The sequence below is a fragment of the Podarcis muralis genome, chromosome 17 (assembly GCF_964188315.1).
Source record: "Podarcis muralis chromosome 17, rPodMur119.hap1.1, whole genome shotgun sequence".
NCBI lineage: Eukaryota > Metazoa > Chordata > Lepidosauria > Squamata > Lacertidae > Podarcis > Podarcis muralis.
In genome coordinates this window covers 22,868,720-22,894,692 of record NC_135671.1, presented here as the reverse complement: position 1 = coordinate 22,894,692, position 25,973 = coordinate 22,868,720, and the positions used below count along the sequence as shown (strand labels likewise).

The 25,973-nt window shown below is 43.4% G+C and overlaps 1 protein-coding gene across 1 annotated transcript in view; it reads right to left on the bottom strand.

Moving 5' to 3' along the window:
* The window catches only part of LPAR1 (lysophosphatidic acid receptor 1), a 56,812-nt gene that overhangs the window by 21,117 nt on the left and 9,722 nt on the right, over positions 1–25,973 (bottom strand). The window contains exons 2-3 of the mRNA XM_028711933.2: positions 14,404–14,560; positions 6,595–7,342 (exon numbers count right to left, since the gene is read on the bottom strand). Coding sequence (XP_028567766.1) covers positions 6,595–7,342; positions 14,404–14,463 — 808 coding nt within the window. The 5' untranslated portion in view covers positions 14,464–14,560. The remainder of the gene's footprint in view (positions 1–6,594; positions 7,343–14,403; positions 14,561–25,973) is intronic.

Below are 25,973 nucleotides of genomic sequence, written 5' to 3'. Positions count from 1 at the left end.
ATATAAATCAATTTCTATGTAAGCCCCAGAGCAAAGAGGCATGCTATGGAGAAGGAGTTTTATGTTCTCCATTACTTTAGCTATTTCAAAAGCAGCCTTGTTAAAAAGAGAAAAGAGCTCAAACTATGAAATCATTTCCTTCTGTTTAAAATATTTTACTCCGAGGGGGGAAAACACAAAAAGAGCATGAATGGGGGGGGGGATCTCTTCTGTTTTGACTTTGCCCCAAGATTAAACATTTCAGCAATTCTGTCGGATGATGCAGTGTGCCAGCTCCCGACTGCTCCAGCCAGAGGTTCAAGTCATCTTAGTCATAAGTCAAAACAATGAACCCTCTTGTGAAACTCGATTGGATCCCACATCACTCATGCCACCAGGAGCAGATTTCCCCCCATCTGGAGAAGGGAAACCATCCTATTGGAGCAAAGCAAGGCTGTAAAAGAGATGGCAGACACAATGTTATGCATTTACTGGGCAGATAAACAAGATTCTCTTGTTTGGCCCTTCTATGAGTACAGAAGGGATGGATGAAAACACTTTTCTGTTCATTGGAAAGATCCGTGCCCCCACCCCTCAACTATACTAAAAAGGGAATTACTTCAGAGAGAAAGAAAGAGAAGTTGCCTGTATACAATGTGGGTTTAAATGGATTCACAGGCTCTTCAAAAATGAAAGCACTTAACCTCTGATCTTAAACTCATTGCACAAAAGCACATCTCCATGACATGAGTGCAGCTTCCTTTTTGAAGAGCCACCATATTCTATACATGCAAGTGAAGATCATACAGTGGTTAAGAACTTAATTCGTTCCGGAGGTCCGTTCTTAAGCTGAAACTGTTCTTAACCTGAAGCACCACTCAGTGGCGTAGCGTGGGTTGTCAGCACCCGGGGCAAGGCAAGTAATTTGCGCCCCCTAACCCGTGGATTTTAGCACTCGAGTGCGAGCGCCCCCCCCAATGTTGCGCCCAGTGCGGCCGGCCCCCCATGCACCCCCCACGCTACGCCACTGGCACCACTTTAGCTAATGGGGCCTCCTGCTGCTGCCGTGCCGCCGGAGCACAATTTCTGTTCTCATCCTGAAGCAAAGTTCTTAACCTGCAGCACTATTTCTGGGTTAGCGGAGTCTGTAACCTGAAGCGTATGTAACCTGAAGCGTATGTAACCCGAGGTACCACTGTATTTCGATTGTCGTTAGGATGCCTCCTCTTTCAATGTCCTAAAGCTGTTGCGATTGCTGAATGACTTGCCGCATCTCCCGATTACGTTCCTAGCTGTGTGAAGGGAGAACTCGCACACTTAGTCATTCTGTCACATGCAAGCCACGACTCTAAGGAATTCTTTGCCACAGACATTAAAATGCCATTTATCCAGTAATCGGATTTGGTGTGTACCTAATTCTCCCAATATAAAAAGAGTTAAGGCAGCTCAAACTTTGTTTAAAAGCTAGCTGCGGGGACTTTTCCTTTAAAAGAACACAAATATTTTCTTTCCCCCTTTCCTCCTTCGCAGCAAGAGCCTTCATTTTGTCTCAGATAACAGATGCAACAACCAGGTGCTAGGGCAATGGAGAAGCCAGAGTACTTCTCTCTCTCTCCACACAGTATTGTATACAAGGTTTACTGATGCATAAAGCCAAAAGTTTATTTGGAAAAATCCATGCAACATGCAGATAAACATTCAGTAATCTTTTCCACACGCATGTCTGAGAGCATATATTAGACCTATTTAGCTTTTCCAAGACTAGGAAATACAGTCTTGGCAGAGTCAGATTGCTAACATTGCCATTCATGCTGTACAGAAAGAAATGCCTGAGGTAGAATGCAGAATTTTCCACTCATTTGCTCTTTCAATGATGGCAGCTCTTTAAAAATGAGGGATAATTGGCAGCTTGACCTTCTACTCGGGAACTCCATTAAAACATTTCAGTTTGGAAGAACCCAAGTGCTTGATAAGTTATGGAAGTCTAAATCTGAAAGTCCAAACAGAAAGTATTATGCTCCCACTTCTCTTTTGTTGTTTAGTCGTTTAGTCGTGTCCGACTCTTCGTGACCCCATGGACCAGAGCACGCCAGGCACTCCTGTCTTCCACTGCCTCCCGCAGTTTGGTCAAACTCATGTTGGTAGCTTCGAGAACACTGTCCAACCATCTCATCCTCTGTCGTCCCCTTCTCCTTGTGTCCTCCATCTTTCCCAACATCAGGGTCTTTTCCAGGGAGTCTTCTCTTCTCATGAGGTGGCCAAAGTATTGGAGCCTCAGCTTCAGGATCTGTCCTTCCAATGAGCACTCAGGGCTGATTTCCTTAAGAATGGATACGTTTGATCTTCTTGCAGTCCGTGGGACTCTCAAGAGTCTCCTCCAGCACCATAATTCAAAAGCATCAATTCTTCTGTGATCAGCCTTCTTTATGGTCCAGCTTTCACTTCCATACATCACTACTGGGAAAACCATGGCTTTAACTATACGTAAACGACTTCTATACGTATACCACTTCTCTGAAGCCTACTAAACTGGTGATGAACACCATACAGCCATGCTTCTGACACTAAAAAATAATGTATACTTGTGGTACTATTCAAATTTGTTAGTTGTCTGAACAAAAACTATAGCTTTTGGTTGACAGGCAGATATTGGGTAGCCAGTACAATGTGGTGCTTAGAGTCCAGTTCTAGACTAGGACTGAGGAAGCCTAGTTAAAATTCCAGCCATAAAACTCACAGGGCTAGTCATAGTCTCTCAGTCTAACCCATAGGTAGGCAAACTAAGGCCCGGGGGCCGGATCTGGCCCAATCGCCTTCTAAATTTGGCCCACGGATGGCCCAGGAATCAGCATGTTTTTACATGAGTAGAATGTGTCCTTTTATTTAAAATGCATCTCTGGGTTATTTGTGGGGCATAGGAATTAGTTCATTCCCCCCACAAAAAAATATAGTCCAGCCCCCTATAAGGTCTGAGGGGCAGTGGACCGGCCCCCTGCTGAAGAAGTTTGCTGACCCCTGGTCTAATCTATCTCACAGGACTGTGAGGATAAAATGGGAAAACCACATACAGCACCTTGAGTTCATTGGAAAAAGGTAAAGAATATAAACCTAATAATAAACAGTGCTATACAGTGGTACCTCGGGTTAAGTACTTAATTCGTTCCGGAGGTCCATACTTAACCTGAAGCACCACTTTAACTAATGGGGCCTCCTGCTGCCGCCGTGCCGCCGGAGCACGATTTCTGTTCTTATCCTGAAGCAAAGTTCTGAAGCACTATTTCTGGGTTAGCGGAGTGTGTAACCTGAAGCGTATGTAACCTGAAGCATATGTAACCCGACGTACCACTGTATTCAGATATGATGTGACAGATCGCAGTAGCTATTTATTCTCAATGTGTTCAGAACTCTGTAGAAGTGTTTACAAGTTTTTAATTATAAAATTGCTTAAGCTTTCGTAGAATTCTAAAAAGATGGTCTCAGGAAACCATCAAACACATTTCTTTCTTCTCCTTATTAAAGAAAACTACTGTATTGGCCTGAATATAAGCCACACTTTCCCCCCAAATTCCAACAGTGAAAAGTTAAAAAGCGGCTTATATTCATGACCTTACACCACCTGCAAAGCGGCATGGCTCCCCCTCCCCAGAGAGCAGCCTGGGACAACGGGGCAATGGCGCACAGTCCACCCACCGCTCCCAAGCTTTCCCTAAGCCATTGAAAAGAAGGAGGAAGGAAGCAGCCCAGGTATTGTCTTTTTTCTCTCTCCCCCCCCCCCCCCTTCAATTTAAAAGGCGCGGCTTATTTGCGGGTACGGCTTATATTTGGGCCAATACGGTAATGTTTTTATTTTATATATTTAAAAGTAATTATCACCTCTGAAAAACCAGGCAACCTCTTCTTGTAAGCCATCAAAACAACATTTGCACTTGGCATCCCCTGGTGTTTGTGTAAAAGGTAAAGGGACCCCTGACCGTTAGGTCCAGTCGTGACCGACTCTGGGGTTGCGGTGTTCATCTCGCTTTATTGGCCAAGGGAGCCGGCGTACAGCTTCCAGGTCATGTGGCCTTAGCATGACTCAGCCGCTTCTGGCGAACCAAGCAGCGCACGGAAACGCCGTTTACCTTCCTGCCAGAGTGGTACCTATTTATCTACTTGCACTTTGACGTGCTTTTGAACTGCTAGGTTGGCAGGAGCTGGGACCAAGCAATGGGAGCTCACCCTGTAGTGGGGATTCGAACTGCCGGCCTTCTGATCGGCAAGTCCTAGGCTCTGTGGTTTAACCCACAGTGCCACACACTGTTTAAACATGTCACCCGTATTTGTGTAGTGCAGTCTTAAACATGCTTATTTAGGTCCCATCTGCGCTATGTAATGACTGCTTAAATTGGTATAATACTGCTTTAAGCGCATAGTGCAGATGGGGCCTTAGATAACGACCGGGTGGTGGCACTCACCTGACCACAGGTTGTCCGTGTCACTTCTGCTTTCTGGGAGGTAGAGGGGCAAGGTGGTGGTGAGGTGCAAACGCACTAGCAAGAGTGCCAGACTGGCTCTGTTGCTGTATTTGCAGTGTTGGCGTTGCCCCTGCACCTCCACCTTCAGGTAAGTGGCAGTGATGCAACTGATGTGGGATCAGGTGAGTGTTGTGGCTGCACCATGCCATCCGCTACTGCTTAGAAGTAAGCAGTACTTCTAAGTGTAGCACAATCCTGAACTTGTTTACTCAGAAGTTAATCCAACTCAAATCAACAGGCCTTACACCTTAATAAGTGGAATTATTTTTTCCCCATTTGTGTTGATATTTATGTCCTGCCTTTCTATGCCAAAGGCAAAGTCAACTTAGTATCTCTCCTTGAAATTAGTTTTCATTCAAACACCAATTCCTGAAAATCCTCTTCTTTAGTTTTAACTTCCAAGATTTTTAGCATAACACGTTCAAACAGCTGCCTAAGTTTCCTGTATTCCTTACAATATTGCTTGCAGATATGTTAAGGGGAAAAGAGGGATAATCTTCTTTTCTATAGCTAGCAAAGTTATTGTTAACAATTTCATAAACAGAAGTACATCTCAGTCTCACATACAATAATTAGTAAAGGATAATGGACCATGATTAAATTCACATCCCTGTGCATGTAAACACTGGAGAGAGACTGTAAAATGAGGGCTGATGCTGCTCAGAGCTATGTGTGTGTTTAAATATTTTGAAAGCCACAGCACGTGCTGGCTCCAGTCCTAACAATTACTATCAAAACAATGTAAGAATCATCACTGTTACTTAGTGAGGCTTAGTCGGGTATGACTAACATTAACATGCAAAGCCTTTGTTATATTTTCAGCAGGGGAAAATGAGCATTTCACTCCTATTAACTGCCTGAATGTACATCCAGCTTTCAGAATGTAGTTATCTTCATACTGAACCAACAGAACAAAAGGATGCTGAATAATAGCCAGCAAACCATCTGGCGTCAAGACATGCTAAACTGCACATGCTAGGCATTAACTATCAAACAAAAAGACCCAAATATAATATCTTCAGATAGTTATTTTGTTGTATACCATACCAGTGCCGAGGGCCTTCTGGCGGTTCCCTCGCTGCAAGAAGCCAAATTACAGGGAACCAGACAGAGGGCCTTCTCGGTAGTGGCACCCGCCCTGTGGAACGCCCTCCTCCCACCAGATGTCAAAGAGAAAAACAACTGCCAGACTTTTAGAAGACAACTGAAGGCAGTCCTGTTTAGGGAAGCTTTTAATGTTTAACAGATTATTGTTTTTTAATATTTTGTTGGAAGCTGCCCAGATGGGTGGGGTAAAAATAAATTATTATTATTATTATTATTATTATTATTATTATTATTATTAAACATGGAAGGGCCTTTCTTATGCCTTAAAAGTTAAGTTTCCCTTCCAATGAGCAAGGAGGAAGCCAATGCAGTGAGCCTCCTTTCCACAGTACAGTGGTACCTCAGGTTAAGAACTTAATTCGTTCTGGAGGTCCGTTCTTATCCTGAAACTGTTCTTAACCTGAAGCACCACTTTAGCTAATGGGGCCTCCTGCTGCCGCCATGCCGCCGCCCTACGATTTCTGTTCTCATCCTGAGGCAAAGTTCTTAACCCGAGGCACTATTTCTGGGTTAGCAGAGTCTGTAACCTGAAGCGTCTGTAACCCGAGGTACCACTGTACTTTAGTAGCATCAATAGCTGGAGCTCATGTGGAAGGCCTTCCACGATTGCAGCGGCACTTCCACCTGCATGATAAATGCTGGATACAGCTGGGGTGCAGGACGGAGGGAAGTTAACTCTGTAACTTGTACAATTTAGAATGCTGGTGTTAAGTGTTGGTGAAAGTGATCTTACAAAAATAGGAATGCAAACTGAGAAAGTCATTCATCCCAGCAGTCTATGACTTGGAAGACTTAGGAGTAAACAGTCACAGAACAAGGCACAACTGAAATGTGTATTTTACATCATGAAATACTTTTAACACGCAGCATTTTCTTGAAATGCAATACAACAAGAGTATTGGCGGGGAAGGAGTCCTCCATCTTCCCAGCAAGGATTGAATGGTGTCCCATTTGGGATGGCTGTGAGAAAAGAAAATCTGCCAAACATACTCACCAAGCACAATGACCACAGTCTTCAGAAGACTCATCATGGTATCCCGATTCCTACGTGGTCCAGAACTGTGCCTAGACATTCTCATAGTCCTCTGGCGCACGTACCCAAAGATATGAGCATACAAGACCACCATCACTACAAAGGTGACCAGGTTGAAAATAGCCCAGAAGACCAAGTAAGAGTCACTATAGAGTGGTGCCATGTTGGAACAGTGGGCGAGGTCACAGATGCAATTCCAGCCCACACTTGGTATGGCGCCCATGACAATAGCCATAGTCCAGATGACAACAATTACCACCACCACACGCCGATTACTCATCCGGGTATGTAGCTGCATGCGGAACACTGTGATGTGCCTCTCAATGGCAATAGCCAACAAGTTGGCAACAGAGGCTGTCAGGCTAGTGTCAATGAGACCCTGGCGAAGGAGCCAGGTGCTTACAGTCAGTCTTCTAGTGTTGGGTCCTGTGTTAAACATTAGGTAAAAATACGCCAGCCCTGCAAAGAAGTCCGCAGCAGCTAAGTTAGCCATTAGGTAATAAATAGGAAAGTGGAAACGCCTGTTGACGTAGATGGCCACCATAACTAAGAGGTTGGCTAGCATGATGAAGACACATACTGTAATCCCAAGGCCCATCACAAGCTTGCTCACAGTGTTCCATTCAGTGGCTAGGTACTTCCCACTTCTGTTGTAAAAGAAGGCAATGGTTTCGTTGTAGTAGCACTGGGGTTCGCTCATCACTGTAGACTGAAAAGAAGAAGACAGAGCAGAATTAGAAGTTAGGCTATGGAAGTACTGCAGTGCTAGAAAACTAAAGACCACAAGAACAGGCAATCAAAATCAAAGAACAAAACAACAAAACAAAACAAAAGCTTTAAAACTATGGTTATAAAAAAAGAACGTATGGAAAATAACATGTTGGTGGAGCTGAATCTGTCTAATTTAACAGGTGGTATAGTATATGTCAGATCTGTAGTCACTGGTATCCATTTCAAATTTACCAATTTTGTTCTAGATACTATTAATACAACAACAACTATCTTTATTACGGTCCAGAGACTCAACAAAACATTACAAATCAATACAGAGTTCATACAGCCTACCTCCAGGTTAATCAAGCACTTTGTTTGGAATATAGGGCTCATTTGTTCTTGCAAATACTATTAATATATTTCCACAAGAAGTATATGCATTGAATAGGGATGCTGGTGAACCTATCTGGGCTCAGGTCTGGAAACAATACTTTGCCTCCAAAAAAAGAAAAGGGGGGGGGGGGAACTCAACACATTCCCAAGCCCCAAGTTATAATCTGAGCCAGAGAAGAATTCCCAGTTTCACTCCTACCCTCCACATCAGTCCATGCAATTCCCAACTCACCTTCCTCCATCCACTTTAAAGATAACTTACCAGGCTGCTGAAGGCAAGAGAAGTGGTGGGGCAAGGGGGGAGAAATGTGGGGAGGTTTGCGTCACATAACTATGTGCCAGGACCAAAGACCTGGTGGACCAGATGGACCTTGGGAGAAGCTGCAGGAGATGGAGCTCATATGCCCAAGAGACTTTAATCTTGTCCTGGAGGGATAGATTCCTCTAATTCTCTCTCCCTATGTGCTTCTGCTTCCACTGCCACTAAACTTGGCCAGTTATCCTTAAAGAGAAGGGCAGTCTAGGGCATGACAAGACACTGGGTTGGCTTGGGACTTGTTTTTGGAAATACTATAGCTCAACTCATTTCTGAGCTAACCTGACATGAGGGAGAGGGAGCTTGCCCATCTTTAATAGTAATGTGTAGTATTGAACAAAAGTTACCTCTATGGGTAAAAAAATATGTAACAGATAAAAGCCTTTTGAGCTTAATTAATTTCCCACCTTGCTGTCTAGTCAGTGGTCAAATAGATTGCGTAAGTATTACAAGTCACTGGAAGAGAAAATTCAGCTACCGTATTTTTCACTCTATAAGACGCACCAGACCATAAGACGCACCTAGTTTTTGGAGGAGGAAAACAAGAAAGAAAAAAATATTCTGAATCCCAGAAGCCAGAACAGCAAGAGGGATGTGGTTTCTGGGATAGCCTCTTGCTGTTCTGATTTATGGGATAGCTGCGCGCAGCCTCTCCCGGGCAGGGGGGTGAAGGCTCCCTCAAGAGCCGCGCTCCCTTCTCCCATGAGCTCCACACAGCTCTTTAAAGGGAGCGCTGAGCAGAGCCTCCTGCCTGCATTCGCTCCATAAGACGCACACACATTTCCCCTTACTTTTTAGGAGGGGAAAAGTGCATCTTATAGCGCGAAAAATACAGCAATTAGGTTTCATACCAGTACTGCATTAACTATCACTGTGCTACAAATGTTAAAACTTTTGTTAATAAACAGTTTTATTGTATTTTTCTATAGGTACAAAACAAGGAAAGGAACAACAAAATCAAAGGAGGGGAAACATAAAAAAAGATAAAGAACCAAACATCCCCTTAGGCATGTATGGTACAAAAGGATAGCAATGAATGAATAAAGTAGTTCAGTTACATAGCACCCTCAGAATTAATGTGAGGAAAACAAAAAGTGTCCTGACAATTTAAATATATATATCATTCCAGTTTATGTGGGGTAGCTTCTCCCGTACAAAGCTAAGGAACATCTTTTGATGAAATTGTTGCATGCTATCAGTTAGCGAACTCCAAGTTTCCTCGCAGAATTATAGTTCTAAGGCTTCTTTAAGAAAAGGGAACAACTGCTAAACTAGTTTTGTCTGTAATGTTATTGTGCCTTCTAGTGTGGCCATATGTATGCATGCTGTAAGTAATTAGAGAATGCAATGTGTAATAGATGTCTTCTAGCAGGATTACACCTAAGAACGTCAGTGGATTTCAGTTTCTAGCTAAAAGACTATGTGGAACTAGCAAGTCTGAAAACTATTCAGTGGAAATCTTACAGGAGCTGAAAAGTCAACAGGAATATGCAATCTATCACTGCCTCTGTAATAGTTATTTCAAAGGCTTCAGCTAAGAATATCCAAGCACACAATACAGTGGTGCCTCGCAAGACGAAATTAATCCGTTCCGCGAGTCTCTTCGTCTTGCGTTTTTTTCATCTTGCGAAGCACAGCTATTAGCGGCTTAGCGGCTTTAAGAAAAAGGAAACAAACTCACAAGAACTCGCAAGACGTTTCGTCTTGCGAAGCAAGCCCATAGGGAAATTCGTCTTGCGGAATGACTCAAAAAACGGAAAACCCTTTCGTCTAGCGAGTTTTTCGTCTTGCGAGGCATTCGTCTTGCGGGGCACCAGTGTACTGCCTACTTTTTTCAAAGTTAATTACATTCGTAGCTTGGATGTCGAACGGAATCCATTCTGGAAGTTCGTTTGACTTCCAAAACATTCAGAAACCAAAGCCGCAGAAGCTTCTGAAAATCGTTCAGAAACTAGAACACTCACTTCTGGGCTTTGATCGTTCGGGAGCCGATTTGTTCAAGATCCAAGGTATGATTGTATAAGCAACAATTTTTATTCCAAGACAATGCTGTGAACAGATCCTGATTACAGAATGCAATTCACTGGATTTGCTACTCTCTGCTGTGTTACCTATTTATGGGTGGTATTTAAAGGGGGGAACCCTATTACTTAGGTGCAGAAAATGTAAATTATCAAGCCTGCTTGCGCTACCCAGCTGCATGGCAGTAAACCTTACACTGTATAGACCGTGGGTTTGGGCAACATGAAAATTTCATTTTGTGGAATCCATGCTGTTCCCTTCTGCTCACACTGTCCCTTAATGTTTGCTTGTCTTTTGCGCCAACTATCTATCTCCATTATCCTCTGGTTCTCTTCATTCATTCCATTCACATAATAAATTTGTGTATATTTATATTTAGACATTTTTAAAGTACCAGAACATACCACTTTCAGTCATTTCGACTATTTATATCCCCCGCTTTTGGTTTTGCAAGGACAAAGAAGATTTGCACTATAATGGGCTGGGAGTCAAACACTTCTGTCCTTGGCAAATATGTACTGAGTTGTATGTCCCCTATATTGCCTCGCTTACTTCAAGTGCTAGAAAGTCACAATAACCTAACAAATAAATATATAGGATTTAAGAGCTGTAGTATGAGAAAATTGGATTGTGGTTTCCTGTTCTTCTGATAAGCTTCAAAAACTTGCTACTGTTCCTAAATTTTGGTTCAGAGCAAATGGTATGCTAGGTTGGATTTCAGTAGAAATATATTTTTAAACCTTGAAAATTGTGAGATAGGAACTTTTTCTTCTTTGTGAAAGGAATTTAAAAATAAACTCTAAATACAGTCTATTCAATAAAATATAAAATACACAAACTGTAATTTATTTTAAGAAAACAACAGTATGCCAAATAAGATTCCATTATCCTTCAGTCATTGATCCAGCCAGCTACTATTCCAAAGCAGTCAACAACTGCAAGCAAACAGTTCTTCCAACTAAAGTATTATGTAAAATATGGCCACAGATTTGAACTCCACATAGAAGGCACTTTAAGATACCATCTTCTTGATTCTATGTTTACTTGTTTTATAAAAAGCAAACCAACTATTAGCCTTTGAAGGAAGTTCTGGTTTCAACATCTTGGTGTTTGAATCTTGTCTTGTACCTCCTTGCTAGTATTTTAGAAAGCAGAATATTATTGTTCCTATCTTCAAGGATGAAAGGAAAAGCAGAATATTATTGTTCCTATCTTCAAGGATGAAAGGAAAAGCAGAATATTATTGTTCCTATCTTCAAGGATGAAAGGAAAAGCAGAATCTTATTGTTCCTATCTTCAAGGACGAAAGGAAAAGTTCAAGAAAATCCCATTATCTATTTTCTCCTATTTGCATTTTAGTTTGAAACCTGAGTATATAATATGCAGCAACTGTTGAAGAATGTCATATGAGCTGGACAGTTGTGTGTGACAGAGGAGCTTGTGCAAAGTGTGCATTACCAAAAAGGGATTTTTAGCAACTGGGAGTCTGTGGAAACAACTGTGTGTCAAGGAGGTCAGAGACCTCTTTGGAAGCTATGATTACAAACCATAAGAGACCCTGTTGGAAGCTATGATTACAAACCTCCACAGACTGCCAGGAAAAAACCAAATAGGGTGTTGACCTTCCTTACTATTTATTCATTGTAAAATTACTACAAAGGAACAACAAAATGAAAATAGCTTGAGAGAGAGAGAAATAGAATATACACAAGGAAGTCACATTGTCCTTAACCCTCAAATGACTTTTTTCTGAGAAAGCGTGAGGGAATAGCCTAAACTCAAAATGCCACATTCCCTAAGGGCTACTTCCAGTATTTTATCACTGTCATTTATACAAATAACATAGCACACTCTTTCATCAGGGTTGACATTGTGTTAAGCTGAATCCAGGGGCAGCATACAAAAATAGTGGTGGCCAAGACAGTTATGACCCACACGACACACACTCCCAAAGAATTTATGTAATCAGCAGAAACCCTACTGTGCTCCTCTGGGTTACTCCACCTCTTGCCCTCCCTCCTACCACACCTTTTCCGCTGTGGTGTCAGAAAGCCAAGCATGGGTCTCATTCCCTTAGAGACGGGACAGCCCTGTCACGCTGCTTCAAGCCAGAAAAACAACAACGCACTGCCTATTCTGGCCTTATATAATCAATCAGGCTGTGATTTTTAAATGTGGTTAGCATTCTCAAACTCACAGTCTCCAACTATGTAATAAAACATGCTAACTATTATTCTGTGAATTGTTCAGCAAATAGCAAGAGAGAAGTCCATGCCCCACACAACTGGCTTGTAGGGGGGTGGGGAACCGAAAGAACCTCCAGAACAGCAAGTGGGGGAGCTATAACAACAACAACAACAACAACAACAACAACAACAACAACAACAACAACAACAACAACTTATTATTTGTACCCCACCCATCTGGCTGAGTTTCCCCAGCCACTCTGGGCGGCTTCCAACAAAGATTAAAAATACATTAAAATGCCACACATTAAAAATTTCCCTGAACAGGGCTGCTTTCAGATGTCTTCTAAATGTCAGGTAGTTGTTTATCTCTTTGACATCTGATGGGAGGGCGTTCCACAGGGCAGGCACCACCACCGAGAAGGCCCTCTGCCTGGTTCCCTGTAGCTTTGCTTCTTGCAGCGAGGGAACTGCCAGAAGGCCCTCGGCGCTGGACCTCAGCATCCGGGCAGAACAATGGGGGTGGAGATGCTCCTTCAGGTATACTGGACCAAGGCCATTTACGGCTTTAAAGGTCAACACCAACACTTTGAATTGTGCTCGGAAACGTACTGGGAGTCAATGTAGGCAAGATTGATCTGAAATGCTTGTGCAGTGGAGATGTTCAAAACAGTGCAAAGTTGAGTAGGTTTTGGACATCACATTTAACCAGTTTATTTTAAACATTTGCTCTTCTTCAACTTCAGAGAAACAAACCACAAATAATGAGGAGGCCATCTTGTAGTTTGTTTCCTCTGGTACACCAGGAGTAGGGGTGGAAAAACTTATTTTAAATTATGGTTTAAAGTGATGTGCAAGTGGGTTTTTCAATGCTGCCTGGTTTTTGTAGACCTACACTCCTCAGTATGAAATACCATAACACTCAGATGGTAATGAACAATCAACTTGTGAAACTCATAGAATGGCAGAAAAAGTAAGCAAAGCCATTATCCAGACCCCATTAAGTTATATTTCCTTTGGACAGGAGACAGAAGGTTTTAGGGGGCATGATCACACCACTAAACTTTTTACTTTTAAAAAAATCCTGGCAATATACTAGACTTTTGCAAACATAGATGACATTCAACTAAGGTTTACTTGCTTTGATGAACCTTCCCAGGGGAAAAAAATATGTAAACAGCATATACAACTAAGTAAACAGAAATCTGAGGCCTTGGGAAAAATGGGTTTTCTATCAGTGACCCACTGAGGTCAGGTCAGGCAAGTAGACCACAATTTCATTATAGCTTTAGTGTTCAATATATGTATTACGTGCTAACTATTCCACATCATGGAGGGGAAAATACTTGGCATTCTATAAAGCATTGCTTTTGGAGGCTGCCCTGGTTGTTTCAATTTGTTTGCTTTTCACATATTTTCCATCTTATCTTAAGCCACTACAATTCAACTTCATGTAACTTTGGAAGGTTAATCATTTGGGGGGTGGGGGTGGGGTTTGACGGGAATGAATATAAAGTGCAATTACTCTGCTGACAAGCATATTCTGTAACAGGCATGCCAAAAGCGAAAAAATGCTGTCAGAGGATTACTTCTCAGGATATACTACTCCTTAGCAATAACATGCACTGTCTACACATTACAGGATTTCACGAACATCTTTATCAGTTTACAGTTTATCAACTGTACATTTTACAGTGACAGTTTATCAACATCTTGGATATATGTTTTATTTCAAAATCATTTGAGAAAGGCTTCCCTCATTTTGTCCTTTAAGAATGGATATAGACATTTCACAAAGCTATATCTGTGTGGGCCTCTAGCCAATTTACCACCTGTACTGCAAAACCAGATATGGTTCTACCTATACTACATTTGCAAAATGTTAGCTGAATTAAGTTAAGACCCTCCCCCAGCCCCCAAAAAACACTTCAGAAACCCTACCAGCGGTGGTAGCTAGAAAAAGCTTAAAATATGTCACAGCTTGGGGTCCTTTTCAGCTGACCAGCTGTCAACTCTTGCCATTTAGTATGGTACATGATTGTTTTACACGAGAGCTTAGAAATGTAAGCTTGACAATTGCACAGACTTAAAAATTTAGCAGCAGAGCTTAGTAAAAATCTTGTAACTGTTTCTGCTTACCTCAATTAGCTGTGGTTGTGTGATCACAGAAAAGGGAACTTCGGCTGAAGGGTCTGCCATGGTTAGTGGTCTGTTAAACCCCTTCCTTTCACGTATCAGATGTTTAAGTAAAGTCTTGAGGTTCTGAGTCAGTTCTCAATCATGCTGACATTTGGGCCTAGAAGACAGAAAGGCGTTTTAGAACCTTAGAAAAGTCAAAAGAAATTACTAGATGGATTAATGCGACAAACCTGTGTGAATAATCATTTACCCCCCAAAAAACAACCTAAAACTAAGTGAAATACCATTTTTTAAACATAAAACAAGAAAGTTGAGCATAAAAAGACCAAGTGCTACTTCCAACAGCCATTTTCATCCAACATACATAGCAATACATTATTTCACACAAAGAGAAATCCTACATAGATTTCAGAAATCCTTAAAAGATGCATATTAAAGTTAGATTTCAGAAAACCTTTAATGTGCTAAAACTCCAGTTAAACAAAGCTGTAACTGCAAAGGATCTTAAGTGTTCTGAGATCCCAAGTATAGTATGCCCCAACTTACGCTGGGTTTACATTCTGGGGAGTGCGCCTAAAGCCTAATCCACATACTGTATAGTCAAAACACAGGACTGCCAAAGTCCTTTTCCGCCTGGGACGCACGCCCCCTTTCTCTTTCTCTTTCTCTCTTTTTTTTGCTAAGTGCATAGAGCTAAATATGCGTAATTTGCAGGCTTTCTGTATACAAATTTGCAATTGCAAAGCATATTGCAGAATTGGGTGGTGGGTGTACCAGCACCAGTGTAGGATACAAACTATCCCTTCGATTTTGTGCTGCAGCCACTGCACCTCGGCTCATATTTGGCACAGCTATATTTATGAAAATCTTTAGATATTTCTATGCAAGTAAAGTTTGTGTTTTCGTTTTAGCCAACTGAAAAATCCTGGGTATTGAAATGGGTTTTGCTGCTTTGAGTTACAAAAGTGCTGAACTCTGTATGCTCTCCTGGCATCCTTCTGGACCATCTAGAGGAGCTGGGAGCAATGTTATGCAGTGGTTCCGCTCCTTCCTCCTGGGCCATGTCCAGAAAGTGGTGTTGGGGGATGAGTGTTCAGACCCCTGGGTTCTCACTTGTGGGGTGCCTCAGAGTTCCGTCCTCTCCCCCATGCTTTTTAACATCTACATGAAGTTGCTGGGAGAGCCCACCAGTATGGAGCTGATACCCAACTCTACCTCTCCTTCAAATCAGAACCAGTGAAGGCAGTGAATGTCCTGTGTGAGTGTCTGGATGCGGTTGGCAGATGGATGGTGGCTAACAGATTGAGGTTGCGTCCTGACAAGACAGAAGTAATGTTCTTGGAGGACAGAGGGTGGGCAGGCATGGGGGACTCCCTGGTCCTGGCTGGGGTAACTGTGCCCCTGAAAGACCAGGTGCACAGCCTGGGAGTCAGTTTGGGCTCACAGCTGTCCATGGAGGCACAGGTCGATTCTGTGTCCAGGTCAGCTGTTTACCAGCTCCATCTGGTACACAGGCTGAGACCCTACCTGCCCGCAGACTGTCTCACCAGAGTGGTGCATGCCCTGGTTATCTCCCGCTTGGACTGCTGCAATGCGCTCTACATGGGGCTACCTTTGAAGGTGACTCGGAACCCTAACCCTAATCCAGAATGCAGCAGCTAGACTGGTGACTGCCGCTGGGATCATATAACATTGGTCCTAAAGGATCTTCACTGGCTCCCAATATGTTTCCAAGCACAATTCAAAGTGTTGGTGCTGATCTTTAATGGCCTTGAAGGAGAGTCTCCACCCCCATTGTTCCTCCTCCAAGGGCCTTCTGCTGGTTCCCTCACTATGAGAAGCAAAGTTACAGGGAACCAGGCAGAGGGCCTTCTCGGTAGTGGCACCCTGCCTGTGGAACACCCTCCCATCAGATGTCAAGGAGATGAGTAACTATATAACTTTTAGAAGACATCTGAAGGCAGTTCTGCATAGGGAAGTCTTTTACATTGGTACCTCGGGTTACAGACACTTCAGGTTACAGACGCTTCAGGCTGCAGACTCTGCTAACCCAGAAATAGTGCCTCGGGTTAAGAACTTTACCTCAGGATGAGAAGAGAAATAGTGGTGGCATGGCGGCGGCGGCAGGCCCTATTAGCTAAAGTGGGACCTCAGGTTCAGAACAGTTTCAGATTAAAAATGGACCTTCGGAACGAATTAAGTTCTTAACCCGAGGTACCACTGTAATGTGTAATGTTTTATTAGGGTTTTATTACATGTTGGAAGCCACCCAGAGTGGCTGGGGAAACCCAGCCAGATGGGCAGGATATCACCACCATCATCATTATTATTAAGAATCCTGTTAGGTTCTGCTTGTCCAACGTTTTTCATTTTCATGCTGTAAACACTGTGGCTACATAAAAAGATAATTGACTGAATCATGGTTTGGTTTGAAACATTAGGAAGGAAATTCAGACCCTTAAAGTTGTACCCTCATTCCCTCCCTTCCCCTGAACCTAAAGGGAGGAGATGAACATGAAGAGAGGATGAGATTGAAAACGGTGCTTGAAAAGTTTGTTTATAAAATCCAGTAAAAACAAAAAACAAAACACACACACACACACACACACACACACAATCTAATGTGAACAATTGTTTTATTTATTATTCCCAATCATTATGATTTATAAGCTTAAACAGCAGCAACACTTTTCAGATAGTAAAAAATGGTAAATACCTCAGGTTACATATGGTTCAGGTTACAGACTCCGCTAACCCAGAAGTAGTACCTCAGGTTAAGAACTTTGCTTCAGGATAAGAACAGAAATCATGCAGCGGCAGCGGGAGGCCCCATTAGCTAAAGTGGTGCTTCAGGTTAAGAACAGTTTCAGGTTAAGAACGGACCTCCGGAATGAATTAAGTACTTAACCCGAGGTACCACTGTACAGTGGGTGCAATGAAACCAACTTGCTCTCTCTCTCTCTCTCTCTCTCTCTCTCTCTCTCACACACACACACACACACACATCTCAGTGCTCCAAGCCACAATCTGAATGATCATCTGACTTCAGTTTGTATCTAAAGATTCCAGAAAGAATCTTCCAAAGTAAAGGATTTTAGACAATCAAGTATTTTTCCGTTGAGATTGTCTGAGTTGCAAAGTTCAATAGCTCACTGACATTAGAGAACTTACCCAAGTCTATTGAAACCAAGCTACATATATAACTTCAGTGAAGATTGCAAACAGGTTTCATGTAACGGCTGCAAAATGTGCAGATACAAATGCATGGAACTTAATTCCATGACAGCTGACAAATTCTTCAGCAAAAGTGAGCTCCTGCAACAACCTTTTGCAGGGTATTCCCAAGCCCCAACAGAACGCTCCTGTTCAGGCCACCAGACAGCCTTGAACAGAATCTTTGTACTACTGTACTATTTAGGGCTTGCAGAGAGCACTTTTTTCTTTCCACTATTTCTGTGCTGTTCAATAAAATGTTAAATGTGTTGGTATCAGAGCTTGCTTTCACCCTTCACTCAGCGCAAGCACTTTATTTCTCTGTAGGAAGTGGGGGAGCATAGGGTGATTTAAAAAAAAACCTCACGCCCTCAATTTCCTCCGTTGTCCTTTTCTTAAAATGACACTTAACACATTCTGTGTCTCAGCTGCCCTCAAACACAGACTTGATTGCTAGACTTGCGCAATCTGCTGACTTCTTGAAATATACTCAGAGTCGAGAAATTTCTCTTTAGATAAACATACCCAGATTCAGTTTCTTCCTAGCACTATGTTACTGATGCTCAGGCTATGCTAGTTTATTACCCAGGACATTCTTTCCTTTGATTTTGTTGTTGTTTAAAAAAATGTTGAGAACTTCCCATACTGATTATATACGGGCATTAGCCCATTAGATAGATAAGTGATATTTGCCATGGTGCTCATAGTACAGATTGATTAGCACCAAGAAGGGTCCTTTCTTTAAATATCTTTCTAGCATTACCAGCTGGGACGTGGGTGGCACTGTGGGTTAAACCACAGAGCCTAGGACTTGCTGATCAGAAGGTCGGTGGTTCGAATCCCCACAACAGGGTGAGCTCCCATTGCTCGGTCCCTGCTCCTGCCAACCTAGCAGTTTGAAAGCACATCCAAGTGCAAGGAGATAAATAGGTACCACTCTGGTGGGAAGGTAAACGGCGTTTCCGTGCGCTGCTCTGGTTTGCCAGAAGCAGCTTAGTCATGCTGGCCACATGACCCGGAAGCTGTACGCCGGCTCCCTCGGCCAGTGAAGCGAGATGAGCGCCGCAACCCCAGAGTCAGCCATGACTGGACCTAATGGTCAGGGGTCCCTTTAGCATTACTAATGATGCCCAGGGAGAGCCCTGCTTTTCTGAGTCAGATTTAAACACAAAGCAACAATCTTAAGCATCACTTGCCATGGTGGAATCTACTTCTGCCTCCTTTTTACACACGGTTGTTATAAAACATTTTCATCGGTGTCCTGCACACTTCCCAATATTCCATGGGCAAGGAAACTTTTTCAGCCTGAAGGCCATATTCCCTCATGGAAAATCCTTTTGGGGGGCCAGGGCCAGAAGCAAAATTGGGTGAAGCAGTGGATCCAACTCTTGCCTTGTAGTTGGCTATAAGTGAGAGCTGGAGCATAAAGAAGGCTGATTGCCGAAGAATTGATGCTTTTGGATTATGGTGCTGGAGGAGACTCTTGAGAGTCCCATGGACTACAAGAAGATCAAACCTATCCATTTTTAAGGAAATCAGCCCTGAGTGCTCACTGGAAGGACAGGTCCTGAAGCTGAGGCTCCAATACTTTGACCACCTCATGAGAAGAGAAGACTCCCTGGAAAAGACCCTGATGTTGGGCACAAGGAGAAGGGGATGACAGAGGATGAGATGGTGGGACAGTGTTCTCAAAGCTACGAACATGAGTTTGACCAAACTGTGGGAGGCAGTGGAAGACAGGAGTGCCTGGCGTGCTCTGGTCCATGGGGTCACGAAGAGTCAGGCACAACTAAATGACTAAACAACAATATTCTAGCCACACACACACAAGGTAGAGGTTTCAATTCTCCATCTAGCAAAGTGAGAAGCATTATCAGAGTTCAAGGCCACATTTCCGCCAAAAATGCTTGAGAATGATGAAGAGCAGGGCCAGTAAGGGCTATGGGTCAAACAGGAGACTGTAGGGCTACATTCACCCCCCAGGCCTGAGGTTCCCAATCCATCATTCTTCTTCAAAGGTGCATTATTTATTGATATTTTTCAAGCATCATCATTTTATTTTTCTTATTAGGTGTGGAAGGATAAATAAATGCATGTTCCACTCATGCTTCCAGGTTTGTTTGGAGAGGCAAAGTACCCAAAGGGCAAAATAGCATGTTCTAGGAGTGATGACCTTCCATTCCTGAACTCAGTTTAGCTATTGCGCATCCATTCTTCTCCCTTGCCTCTACACACCACAGCCTCTCCCTTGACCTAGCAAATCTGCAAGATTGTATCAGGCCTTGGCCCTGGTTGAGGCCAGTTTAACCTCCTTGAAGCCCGGGACCTCCAAGATGTTATTATTTGCGGATGGTAAGGTCCTCCGCGGGGCATACCAGGAGAGGCGGTCCCGTAAGTATGAGGGTCCTAGGCTGTATAGGGCTTTAAGGGTTAAAACCAGCACTTAAACCTGACTCCACTGGGAGCCAGTGCAGCTGGTATAGCACTGGATGAATGTGGTCCCACGGTAAGGACCCCGTAAGGAGCCTCGCAGCGGCATTCTGCACCCGCTGGAGTTTCTGGGTGCAGACGAAAGGCTTTTATGCAAAGTGGTAATTTAATATGTAATACATAGAGAGATTCCCTAAGTAGCTGAATCTCTGGGCTGCTAATGACTTTCAGAAAAACTATTAAATGAATAGCAAATATTACTAGATTGATTCCTGGGAGTACACAGAGCTTTTGACCATCACTTCTTGAAGCATGCTCTTACCTATTTCCTTTTATTTTAAAAGCCCAAGATGCCAATCCAACACCACTGCAATTGGAGCTGGGACACTTACAGGAAAAATAAGCTTTCAGTTAATTGTTCAGTAACTTTTGCAGAAAAGTTGCAGCACTTCAGTAATAAGTATGTGGCTTCTCTGGAGCAAGAAGCCTTCGGAAATTCATGTTATTTCAGATCCTTAGAACTGTTTGGGGGATAAAATGAGATCAGAGGCCTGCTGCAAATCGTGATTTAAAAACAACCAATGGCTGATTAATGCATGTCCAGAAGATGTGCAATTGCACACACATGTACGGTGCAGAACCTGGAAGTGACCCAAAAATGTCACTCAACGTGTCATAAAAAGGGTATACAGTGGTGCCCCGCAAGACGAATGCCTCGCAAGACGAAAAACTTGCTAGACGAAAGGGTTTTCCGTTTTTTGAGTCGTTCTGCAAGACGAATTTCCCTATGGGTTTGCTTTGCAAGACGAAACGTCTTGCGAGTTCTTGCAAGTTTGTTTCCTTTTTCTTAAAGCCGCTAAGCCGCTAATATCCGCTAAGCCACTAAGCCGTTAATAGCCGCTAAGCTGCTAAGCCGCTAATAGCCGCTAAGCCGCTAATAGCCATGCTTCGCAAGACGAAAAAACCGCAAGACGAAGAGACTCGCGGAACGGATTAATTTCGTCTTGCGAGGCACCACTGTAATGGGGGCATGGCAGAACAGGGTATAACAGGGTGGGACACAAGTCTATGCACTCCACTTATGTGCACAAGGGCCAGGAACAGAACCCCCATATGAAATGGTCACCACCTGTATTTATTTTTAAAAGTATACTGCATTTTGCCAGCTCCACAGAGGAGTTGCTCAAAGTGGCGTACAATAAAGAGAAGCATAAAAGCAACAATCATCCACCCGTGAAAACACAAAGGATAAAGAGCAGCACAAACAAAAACGCTAAGAGGAGCACCAGCAATCAAAATATTAAGCAGCAACAGAATCAAAAGCCTGTTTAAAAAAGAGTATTGCAGAATATAAATAAAAACATCTTTGGTTTAAACCTTTAAAAAGTAACTTGTGAAGAGGCTTCAAGTAACCTTTTTAACGTCAGTAAACGTTTTGCATTTCTCTGCAAAAATGATACTACCATTCAACATTTCTTCCTCCACCCCACAGGAATACATTTTGTATTCACAGAGCGGCCTGTGCGCCATACATGACATCAGTCAAATTATGAATTGATGCTTTGTGCACAGATACGGAAAACAGCACTGTTGTGAGCTATTAGTACTACCAAAATGCTTTTCAAGCTCTGCTCACTAGAATTTATTTAAGCAAAAAGTTGCACCAGAAATGAGTAGGATATTTTAAGAGCTCAACAAATGGGGCTGTGCAGGTAGGCAGTGAGTGGGGCCTCTGAAGCAGATCACATGGTATAGGCAAGTTGGTTTGAATTAAGGCAGGCCTTCAACTAACCCAATCTTAAACCACTTAGGTCTTTAAAGGTACTGTGGTACCTCGGGTTAAGTACTTAATTCATTCCGGAGGTCCGTTCTTAACCTGAAACTGTTCTTAACCTGAAGCACCACTTTAGCTAATGGGGCCTGCTGCTGCTGCCCTGCCGCCAGAGCACGAATTCTGTTCTCATCCTGAAGGAAAGTTCTTAACCCGAGGTACTATTTCTGGGTTAGCAGAGTCTGTAACCTGAAGCGTATGTAACCCGAGGTACCACTGTAATAACCAGCACGTTACACTGGACACAGAAACGTATTGATAACCAGTAAACCAGTAAATAAAGGCACAGTGTGTCCCAACTGTCTACTACCAACCAGTAATCAGGCACATTTTTCTGAAGAAACATAAGAAGAATATCAGGCCAAGGGTTGATCTATTCCAGCACCCTGTTCCCAGTGGCCAACCAAATGCTTACGTGAAGCCCACAGGCAGGACCCAGAACCTTGTACACAGAGTCTCTAACAGCTAGCTCATTCGTACATGATTTCGTCTAATCTACCTTTAAAGCCTCCCAAGTTGGTGGCCATTACTACACGCTATCATGATTGTAGAAACTGCAGTAGCAAGCAATCCTTGGGTAGAAAACTCTTCACTCATAAGATATAGACGTATCTTTGTCAAAAACCTCTTCTCAAAGTTAATGGCACTGGGACTGGGGTAATGAAGCTTTCAAGTGCTTATCAGCATTCTAGAATAATTAAACCAAAATCCATAATCCAAACATCTTCAACTGCAATTGTTTGTTATAATGCTACTTATTAAGGGGCATTCAAGATCTTTAAAATTGAAAGCACTTCTGAAAGATTTGCTGTAGGGGACTATTTAATGGGCTGTAGCGCTCCCCAAAGTTGCCAGAGTTCCCTATCCAAAAGAATAAAGAATAGATACAGTATAAGTAAAATGTTCCACTGTTCTGATCTTGACACCTATTTGGGTTACATCCACATACTGTATGTTTACAGATACTGGCAGCAGAATGAACTATTTTAAATTCTGTGCAATACATCAACCGCCTCTGATTCTGGCAGGATAAACAGTGATAAACTTTATTAGAAATATGTGGAAAACAATCCCTTCTCCTTTGTGCACTGAATTGATTTCTGTCTCAAATAATAATATAAAAATTAACTTAAGCAGCATATTTCCCAAAGCTTTGTGTGCTCACTAAAAAATAAATAAATGAATGATAGGTAAGCTAGTGTACTTTACAGATGAATGGATACGGCTGTAATTCAAAGGTACTTTCCTCAATTAGGTTGCAGACCAAGATATTCTGAACTCAACATTAGCTACTGAATAATCTGTAACCGTTTAGCAGACAGTAACTTCACTGTTACTGTTAACTTCACTGTTACTGTTACTTCACTGTTATAGGGGACGCGGGTGGCGCTGTGGGTAAAAGCCTCAGCGCCTAGGGCTTGCTGATTGAAAGGTCGGCAGTTCGAATCCCCGTGGCGGGGTGCGCTCCCGCTGCTCGGTCCCAGCGCCTGCCAACCTAGCAGTTCGAAAGCACCCCCAGGTGCAAGTAGATAAATAGGGACCGCTTAGTGGCGGGAAGGTAAACGGCGTTTCCATGTGCTGCGCTGGCTCGCCAGATGCAGCTTTGTCACGCTGGCCACGTGACCAGGAAGTGTCTCCGGACAGCGCTGGCCCCTGGCCTCTTAAGTGAGATGGGCGCACAACCCCAGAGTCTGTCAAGACTGGCCCATACGGGCAGGGGTACCTTTACCTTTACCTTTAACTTCACTGTGGCCATTAAAATGGAAAAAAGGGGTGATGGGCATAATTCAAATGCAGGCTGGGCAGCAATTGGATGTGATGGAACAGCTGAGCCAGCAAAGAATTCAAAGCCTGGGCAGAAGATGGCGGCAAAGACTAGCCTGGACCGCTATGCCAGCCTGGAGGTGGTGTAGAGACGGGGCCTGGATTAAGTCAAGTGATGACAGTAGGGCCAGCTCAGGATACAGGAAATCCCAGGCAAGCTCAGCCCCTCCCCTGGAACACTCCAAGTTGGGTCTTTCAGTTGGTTAGGAAGCTCCATTTGGTGAGTGGAGCAGGGCTTCTGCACCAGCAGAGTGATACTAGTGTCACTCTACTGGCAGGGCTGGGCAAATGGGTCTGAGGGCCCTGAAGGAAATACAGGCCTGATTTAAAGCTCCGAAGTGGGATCCAAAGTAATGCTCTTGTTTTTCTTTCAATTCCCATTCTTCAGAAGCCTTTGTAGGTGACAATAGGAGGGGAGAAGAAAAGATACATCCCTCCCCACTTCTCTCCTCCTCCAAAAAGGATTTCTGGGAAACAAAATAAGCTGATTACCACCACCCTTAAATGTTTGGTGTGGTTTTTTCCCCCCAAAACCAAAAAAGAAAAGAAAAAATTACAAACATCAAATTCAGCATCCATATTCGTTTCCTAGCATAAACCTGCTACATAATTAACTAAATCAAATATACCGTATTATTCGCCCTATAGGATGCACCGTCCCATAAGGCGCACCTAGTTTTTTTGGGGGGAAATAAAGGGAAAAAAATATTTTTTCCCCAGGCGCGGGGCTGGGGCTGGGGAAGCCTGAGCTTCCCCCGACCCCAGCCCCCAAACAGGCAGCTCTCTGCAAGCCGTGGGAGCCTAGCGCTGGCTCCCGCTGCTTGCAGAGAGATCCGCGAAGCCTGGACACGCTGAGCTCAGCGCGTGCAGGCTTCAGCATGCAGGCAACTCTCCGCAACCATCTCGTTGTCTGTCGTCCCCTTCTCCTTGTGCCCTCCATCTTTCCCAACATCAGGGTCTTTTCCAGGGAGTCTTCTCTTCTCATGAGGTGGCCAAAGTATTGGAGCCTCAGCTTCAGGATCTGTCCTTCCAGTGAGCACTCAGGGCTGATTTCCTTCAGAATGGATAGGCTTGATCTTCTTGCAGTCCATGGGACTTTATCCTCATGTGTTGTGTCAAATAGACACCCCTAGAGAGAACACCATGGAACACCAATGGGCTTGAACCCGTGACCCTGAGGTCAGTAAAACCCATGTTTTACTGACTGAGCTATCCCAGCATTAATAGATTAATAGACACTGAATAGATTGCAATGCAGTATCTTAAATAAGGCATCTAAAATACTAATGACCAATTAAAGTTAGATTTTACTTGTTAGGAATTCAGCTGCTACCTCTCAGTGGAACTGAGCCTAACTCTATTTCCCACTTTAGGTTCTTCTGAACCTACCATCTAAATTCTTTAATCTTTTGTAACCTAGTAATTAGATGTATTTCCATCAGGCAAAGTAGGCGGTAGTCTGGTTAACTAGAGTCTAGTGCAAAGGTTAAGGCAGTAAAACATTACCTCAGGCTAAGGAGCCAAATTGGCATTTACATCCTGCATTAGTGTTTTATGGCCACATCAAAGAGACATTCTTCCATGCGAAGGAGCTTTCTTCACAACTATGTACACAGTGTAAAACAACCTTCCCAATCATTCAATCAATCACTGAGAATCACTGAGAATACACCTGCCTTGCGGCACTTGCAAGATGCACACGAACATGGCAACTGTTCTGGAAACTGGGACAATCAGGGAATTTCAAAAACAAAGCAACTGTGAAAGAGCTTTTTGTCTGTCATGCTGTCTTGTTATCTTCTCACTCACACCTTACAACTCTCATACTAGGCTTACAGAACCAGGCAGGATGATGGGGGTTGCAGTACAAACATATATTTGAGCGACACTATGATTACCTAACCATGATTGCAAATGTTAAAGGTAAAGGTAAAGGGGCCCCTGACCATTAGGTCCAGTCGTGACCGACTCTGGGATTGCGGCGCTCATCTCGCTTTATTGGCCAAGGGAGCCAGTGTACAGCTTCCGGGTCATGTGGCCAACATGACTAAGCCGCTTCTGGCGAACAAGAGCAGCGCACGGAAACGCCGTTTACCTTCCCTCCGGAGCAGTACCTATTTATCTACTTGTACTTTGACGTGCTTTCAAACTGCTAGGTGGGCAGGAGCAGGGACCGAGCAATGGGAGCTCACCCCGTCGCAGGGATTCGAACCACTGACATCTGATCGGCAAGTCCTAGGCTTTGTGGTTTAACCCACAGCGCCACCCGCGT